Source organism: Micropterus dolomieu, linkage group LG19 (assembly GCF_021292245.1).
Source record: "Micropterus dolomieu isolate WLL.071019.BEF.003 ecotype Adirondacks linkage group LG19, ASM2129224v1, whole genome shotgun sequence".
Classification (NCBI taxonomy): Eukaryota; Metazoa; Chordata; class Actinopteri; order Centrarchiformes; family Centrarchidae; genus Micropterus; species Micropterus dolomieu.
Window position 1 is genome coordinate 5,455,802 of NC_060168.1, and position 8,608 is coordinate 5,464,409.

General features: G+C 42.4%; 1 protein-coding gene across 1 annotated transcript in view; it reads right to left on the reverse strand.

Moving 5' to 3' along the window:
* Window positions 1-8,608, reverse strand: part of LOC123958345 (GDNF family receptor alpha-4-like) — a 111,847-nt gene that overhangs the window by 66,537 nt on the left and 36,702 nt on the right. The window contains exon 2 of the mRNA XM_046031669.1: window positions 1,640-1,936. Within this exon, the coding sequence (XP_045887625.1) occupies window positions 1,640-1,936 (297 nt within the window). The remainder of the gene's footprint in view (window positions 1-1,639; window positions 1,937-8,608) is intronic.

Below are 8,608 nucleotides of genomic sequence, written 5' to 3' on the forward strand. Positions count from 1 at the left end.
CTTCTTTGCATTGGCTTCCAGTAAAATCCAGAATAGAATTTAAAATCCTTCTTCTCACCTACAAAGCTCTTAATGGTCAGGCACCATCTTATCTTAAAGAGCTCATAGTACCTTACTACCCCATCAGAGCACTGCGCTCCCAGAATGCAGGGTTACTTGTGGTTCCTAGAGTCTCCAAAAGTAGACTAGGAGCCAGAGCGTTCAGCTATCAAGCTCCTCTCCTGTGGAACCAGGTTCCAGTTTGGGTTCAGGAGGCAGACACCATCTCCACATTTAAGAGTAGGCTTAAGACTTTCCTCTTTGATAAAGCTTATAGTTAGGGCTGGCTCAGGTGAGTCCTGAACCATCCCTTAGTTATGCTGCTATAGGCCTAGACTGCCGGGGGATTTCCCATGATGCACTGAGCTCCTCTCTCCTCTACTTTCTCTCCCTCTGTATGCAACCTCATCCCATTATTGCACACAACTTCTCCCCTTTCTGGTAGTCTTGTGCTTTCTCGTCCCTCTCCTCTCTCCTCCTATCACTTCCTGCAGGTGTTTCTGGCTCTGGAGCTGTGAAGTCTGGATCTGTGGTTGCGAGTCACCTGCAGCCCCCGTGTTTCTGCTCAACACCCTCCACTACAATTATTGTTACTAGTCCTATTATTATTATTGTTATTATAATCATTAACATTACGATTATTAACACTAACTCTACTATAAATATCTGTACCATTTTTCATTCAGTCTATAGCAACATCACCTTTACTGTCTGTACCTCTGTGTGTATATTGTGTAGGCTGCTCTCCCACCACCCTCCGTCTCTCCCTCTTTATGGCTCTCTCTCTCTCCCTTGCCCTTTCTCTCTCCCTTTTCAATTTGGACGTTTAGTTTTAATTCTGAACCAATATATACTCCATAAGTATTGTCTGTGTATCAAAAGAATGCTATGCAGCTCCTTTTTGGGGTAAAAACACATCAGTGAGCCTCATTGTTGCACTGGGTGACATTCGGTCCCACATACACTACACTAGAGCACCATCTGTGGATTAATGAAAATATTCCCCAACAAATTTCCTCCTGTTTGAACATTTGTTATTATTGAGAATATTTTAAATATGAGGTTTGGGCTGAGTGCCACAGGCAGGCTAAGTATTGAGAGATGGTAACACATTGTTGGCTTTGGTATTTCAAAAGGGACTTTTTAGAAAAATAAAGTATATGCCCAACTTTATCCTTTATCCTCTAAGCAACTGCCTGCTGCTGATGGAAACTATGCTGATGAGAGCTGTGACAGTATACCAAAACAGTAAAATTGCTGGCTGAAAGACACTAAAAAGCTCTATAGAGCTGAAGGGAACTGCAGAGCAGGAGATAATTCGGTGGGGTCATCAGTAAAGGCAACCCCCTTACAATTATATGAATAAATCATAATCATAAATAAGTCATCTTTAAGCCCTGTGATAAACTGTTGACCTTTCCAAAGTGTACCTCGCCTCTCATTCTCCATACTGGGATAGGTTTTAGCCACTACCTTGCATTGGATAAGCTGGTAAAGCTAATGAACTAATAGATGGAGGCCCAGCTTCATATATATGCACCCACATACAGACCTACAAGCATATCCCCCACACCCCAGCCCCAGCAGAGGCCTAACTGACCTGGCAGCAGACGAACCCTCCAGTATATGCGCAGGCACTGCTCCTCCTTTCGGAAACCGCGCTGGCACTTGCAGGCCAACAGAGATGGGTGTTTGGCCAAAAGAGCGTCCTGTCTCTCCAGGCACTCGGAAGCTGCTTGCACCCCCAGTGTGGACATCGATGGGTCGGCTGCACACAGTTCCAAACCCCGGTACAGCGCCTCGCACCGGGGGTCGCTGGAGCATTCCCGATGAGCTCCAACACAGTCAGTGGGGGAGGCATGGAGGGGGAAGATGGATGCTGAGGATGGAAACACACCTAAGAGAGGACATAAGAGATGAAGGGAGATAATTAAACTAAACTAAACTAAAATCCTGTAAATGAATACCATGCCACTGGTGTTTGTGTTGGAAAGCAGCCTGCATCGCCCTTTCATAAGCCAACAGAAATACTTGCGGCATATTAACAGTATTTTGTCTCAAATGTAGGCTACACATTGTAACATCTTCATCAGATGGTCGCTAGATTGATTCTGATATATTAACAGAATCCTCTCATTGTGCAAAGCATGGCTTTCATTTGATGAAATTATTTATTTCTCTAGTTCTCATTGCTATTTGTTTAATAGTGATGCCCGATGGTGAATTCATTAAATAGAATGTCACCAGTAAAACTGATTTTGGCTTTCAGTCAGCTGGCTACCAGCTGTTACTTATACAGGAAAGAGTTATTTTTGAGAAGCATAGAGAGAGATATGGGTTGATACATCAGTCCTGTTGGGCTACGCGTCGCACACCTCTTCCTCTGTATGTAGGCTTATCCTACTTCATTCAGCAATGAGCTGCTCCTGTGTTACTGCCATAATAATTATTCACGTTGTAAAGATTATTATATGCTTATATTATATGCTTTTTACATGCTATATGCTTATATATGCTTTAGGAATAATCAAATTGCATTGGGTAACTGAGCTATTGGAGATGGCAAATCATATGCAGCTCCCTTCATATCAAACAAGTGATTTGGCTGGCTACATGTCCATTTCAAGAACGGATACAGGCAACAACAGTAGGTGAGGCAGCTAGTAAGTATGTTATTTTAAAGTGATCCTTTCAATACCTTCATGTAGACTAAGTAATTCATTGTGTTAAACAGAAATAGCTAAATTAGAGAGAATCAACATGCAAAGCAAAGTACATTTCCTAGAAATACCCACGTTGCACAGTGTCTGTTTCTGACCTGGTGCACAGTGGATGAAACACTTATTATTATTATTCCAAAAAGAGACTTGAGACTTGATTTGGACTTGACTAAAATGACTTTTGAAGATCTCTGTCAATATTAAAACACAAAGTAACTTGTACTTAGTTAGCAGTTTATGGAGTTCTTTTATACTTTTACTTGAGTAAAGATTTATTAGTACTCTACCCTACCACTCCGACAGAGGAGTACAAATAAAGGTGATGATGCAAAACAGCTAATAAGCTGCAATATATCAGACCAGCCCATACAGGTACTTTGTAAAACATCATGGCCGTCCTGGTTTTTTGGGGGATAGAAAATGAAGATCCTATAGACGTCAATGCAATTTTAAGTGTGTTCATATTTTGACAAGTGTGTATGCATTCATTTCATGTTAAACAAACCTTTGATTATAGACATATCTAATAATTAGTTTCCGACCTTGTCTGAACCTGAACATTCACGATACCTAAATAAATTAAGGGTGATTTGTCAACTGTCATGTCCCTTCAGTCTTCCCCTGTCCAAACTGGACCAGACATTGCTTTTCTTGAAATCTGACTGAATCACCAAGTATCTTTAGTCTAAGTATTGCTTAGCCAGTTCATATAGTAGCCAACTATGTGAGCTAGGCTGAGATTTAGTTGGAGACGACTGATGCTGTTATATTGTAATACTGTACTCCAGCAGCCTCCCTCAAGCTAGCTATCATCAGTAGTAACCGTGAGAACTAGAGTTTCTGGTGTCACACAAACTCACACAGTCTGTGTGCATGTTGTTACAGCTAGCTACAGCGAATGTCTGTACATTGGCTGTGTAAAGCAAATAAACCCAGACAGCAAAACAGTCCAGCAGTTAAATTCATGCAAATGACGGAAGGCAAACATTTGCTTCCACCTCAACAATAGCACTACATTCTAAGCTAGACAGCTTTTGTAATGTGTGGAACCCAAAGTTTGTCCAAGAAGAACTGTTGTTTTCTGAAGTGTCGATGCTTTGATTTGCAATAGCAAAAGGAAGAGGCTCCCCTGGTAAAATCCAATAACTGATACAAACAGGGGAAGTGCAGAGAAGTTGTCTGAGGACAGCAGAAATGTCATACAGGGAGGAGAAATAGGGGAACGGGAAGATAGATGAAAAAGGGGGAGGTGAGAGCAAGAGAGAGCAAGAGAGATAGAGCCAGAGAAAGAGAGCGAGAGTTCCAATGTGAACCTTGATGGGTTGGACACGCGCACAGTATGAGGTACAATCAGCATGAACCACCAAAACTGATGTTCTTAGAATCACACAAAGATGCGCACACATGCACACACACACAATTGCAAAAAACAACACAGAGACACACACGCATGGCTGCCCTGAGAAGGACCCTTTTATGTGTATGTCCTGCTGGGAGAAAGACTGGGAGGCACAGAACCCATCATTACTACCAGAACACAATACTGCACAACCATGGGGGTGGGGGGGGGCAATCCGTCTTAGACACACACACAGACTTCCACACATACATCTCGGTGTCAGAATAAAGTGGCTGAGAGAGCATAAACAGCTTAACATTCAGTGCCGGATCAGTAGACAGTATGTAAATTGAATACTGAGTGTGCTGATGAAAGACTAACCACATACATAAAACATTGTTGGTTGAACAAACAGTCTTTGTTGAGCACTGCATCCCAACTCTGCCACAACTCACTTTGTCCACACACCAGACTAACTGCTCAGCCTGACCGGCTTGATCCTGACCACATCTCTGACCAGAGGCTGTCCTGTATAATGCCAACTTCGCATCACCTTTTACAAACAAACTCATTTTCGTATGCCAGAAGCACACACCCAGCACAGTGTAAAATTTGTTTTGGTATTTTTCCTAAATTATGGCTTAGCTGAGTTCAAAGCATTATGTAGTCTTATTTTTTATGTGAAGGGTCATCTCAGTCATGTACATAGTACATTACCAGTTCAAAATAAAGCAGTACACTGCTTCACAGTTTGCTTCCTGCTTTCTTACAGTGTTGCGGACACTTTGCTGCTTTCTCTTGCCTCTGCTTGCATTCTTTTGCTTAAATTCTTTTTTTTTTCAAATAGAAATTATGAGCAGCAGCTCTTGGGTACTTAAATCACTTGGGCTGTCATTTATTCAGATAAAGTATAGATTTTTAACACTTTTATGATCTAAGTGCTACGCGAGTGCGGCCTATCAATAGTACTAGCCTGTACTGCAGTGACTGGAGATGGGAAATGGGAGGACGAGTAACAGGCAGAACCCAGCGCCCTGAGATTTGTGATGCGACTGGCTGGCCTGCATTATCATCCAGGCAGAGCGCCTCTTCAACCCCTGTTCTTAGTAGGACACAGCCGTGGACAGCTGCGAAAGGGACAGTTACCAGCAGACCTCCCCAACTAATGGGTAGGACAGCAACAGCAGGACGGATTTTCACCACTTTTGCAGGACCCTGGACCTCCGTCCACCTCCACCACTGGCTGTAAGTCTTCAGCCAGGTTTGAGACGTGTCACATACACGGCGTCACTAAATTTAGCTTCATTAAACATCAATGATAATCACGCACAATATTAATTTCATATTTTTAAAGTTTTTAAAGGAGTTTATAACTGAATAAAAATGAATACTTTTATCATTGAGGTGAAAAGGTGCCACATGCACATTTAAAGACTTTAGGCTACTTCAGGCTTGTCTGCATGTATGTAGACTCAGCAGGGATTAAATTAAATGAGAAAAGTTGATCTACAGGAGAAACATATCTGACAGCAATACAGAGCTTTACTGCATTATATTACACTATATATTTTTTATATTTGAACTGTCACCTGAATTTTGTGTTTCCTTTTATATAAATAAAGATATTTCCTCAATAAATTGGTGCAGAAAAATTCACCAGAATTGTTTAAAGTAGTGTTTAAAGCCCAAATTTTTCAGGGAAAGTATCCCCATACCCCCCTAATTAATATCATTAGTGTTACTGGTGACCTGTACAGGGTGTCCAGGCAGTTGTTGATGGATGTATGAATGTATATATGGCCTATGATATTTAATAATTAAGATGTAGCTCAACTGATCACATAACATTGACCAGTTGCAGACATTGGTGTATATACTATATTTGCCCTTATTGGAACTTCTTATGGATGAGAACATCTGCCCCATACTGAAAATGTAGTTGTCACATTCAATTATTCCAGCAAAATCAAATGTGTGATCCACATGATTAACCTTTAGTGGTAAGTGGTCACTTAGATTATTCCCCACTCCAACGTCACCTTCAAACAGTCACCGTCCCCCCTCTGACCTCTAGAAGATCAGGAAGGCTCCTGGACCTGACGGTGTCTCACCATCGTGCCTGAAAATCTGTGCGGACCAGCTGGGCCCCATCTTCACTCAGATCTTCAACAAATCACTGGAGCTGTGTGAAGTTCCCTTCTGCTTCAAACGCTCCAGTCATCCCGGTCCCAAAAACACCCTCCATCTCTGGACTAAATGACTACAGTCCTGTCGCCCTGACATCTGTAGTCCTTTGAAAGACTGGTGTTGGCCCACCTGAAGGACATTACAGGCCCCCTGCTGGACCCCCTGCAGTTTGCCAGGTCAGTGGATGATGCAGTCAACTTGGGTCTGCATCACATCCTGCAACACCTCGACTCTCCAGGGTCATATGCAAGGATCCAGGGTCATATGCAAGGATCCTTCAGCTCGGCGTTCAACACCATCATCCCAGACATCCTCAGCACCAAACTCACCCAGCTCACTGTGCCAGCCTCCATCTGTCAGTGGATCACAGACTTCCTGACTGACAGGAGTCAGCAGGTGAGGCTGGGGAACATCACATCCAGCACCCGGACTTTCAGCACTGGCACCCCCCAGGGGTGTGTGCTCTCCCCACTGCTCTTCTCCCTCTACACCAACAACTGCACCTCAGGGAACCCAACTATCAAACTCCTGAAGTTCGCTGACGACACAGCGGTCATCTGCCTCATCTGGGACGGTGATGAGTCAGCCTACAGACGGGAGGTTGATCAGCTTGCCCTCTGTTGTGGTCAGAACAACCTGGAGCTTAACACGCTCAAAACTGTGGAGATGACCGTGGACTTCAGGAGGAGCCCCCCCACTCTGCCCCCCATCACCATACTCAACAGCCCTGTGTCTGTTGTGGAATCCTTCAGGTTTCTGGGATCCACTATTTCCCAGGACCTGAAGTGGGAGCCCAACACCGACACTCTCATCACGTAGGCCCAGCAGAGGATGTACTTCCTCTGTTCTCTGCATCCATCACTGTCTGGTTTGGATCTGCCAGCAAAAAGGACAGGAGCAGACTACAACGGACAGTCAGGACTGCAGAAAAAATAATCAGTGCCAACCTGCCCTCCATTCAGGACTTATCCATTTCCAGAGTCAGGAAACAGGCAGGAAACATCACTGCAGATCCATCTCACCCTGGACACAACCTGTTCCAGCTCCTCCCCTCTGGTAGGCGCTAAAGAGCACTGTACGCCAAAATCAACAGACTCAGGAACAGTTTCTTCCCACAAGCCATCACTCTGATGAACAGCTGATTTCTGACTCACAGTGTCAGGAACAATTCCTGTGCAATAACCTAGTAACTCTGTCTCTAATCAGCACCTGTTTACTGGTTTCCACTTATTATTTATTTATTCACCATTGTCTATTTCAGTGCTGTTCATACTATGTCATATTGTATATACTGTATACCAATACACCTACCTCAGGTCATAAGGTCATACATCTTATTTATTTTTTCCAGCATCCTTTGCACTATGCTCCATCACACTGTGTACATGTGTACATGTATGCATGTATGTGTACCTGTATATCATATCCACCTTCAACATGTACATAATGAGAATAGTTTACTCTTGCATCCTTTGCACTCTGATCACTGCACTATTTGTCAATATGTCTATATTGTTTTGTTCATAGTGTGTATATTAGTGTTGTCTACTCTGTAGTTTGTGTCTGATTTTATTTTATTATTATTATATTATTATTTTATTATTGTATAAGTAAGCACATCGTGAGCAATGTACAATCCTGAGTCAAATTCCTTGTATGTGTACATAACTGGCAATAAAACTGATTCTGATTCTGATTCTGATGTGTGGAATACAAGAGATGACATCTTTAGTTTTGCTATATAAATTTTTTTTTTAAACTATCTATCACGAGTCTGACAATGTTATAGAGTGTATAATAGAGTGCTATTGTCCAGCATAACTGGGTGGCATAACTAATAAGTTAAGCTTATGTTATAGTATTTTCTTTCCAGAATGATAACAAACTTTTATTCTCAATGCCAGATCAACATTTTAAAAACCTTATTTGAAATTTCATCAAACCCACACTTTCAGTTTAGAAATCCACTCACACCTTTAGCTGTTCATGTGAAATTGGCAAGGCAAGGCAAGGCAAGTTTATTTGTATAGCACATTTCAACAAGGCAATTCAAAGTGCTTTACATAAAACATAAAAGCAACAAAGGGAAATTGAAAGGGTAAAATAGAATTAAATAGAATTAAAATTGACTTAAAATAACTGAGAGTTTCAGCAGAGCTGCAGTTTTCTGGGAGTTTGTTCCAGATCTACGGAGCATAATAACTGAACGCTGCTTCTCCGGGTTAAGTTTTGACTCTGGGGACAGAAAGCAGACCTGCCCCAGACGACCTGAGAGGTCTGGATGGTTCATAACGAAGCAGAAGATCAGAAATGTATTTTGGCC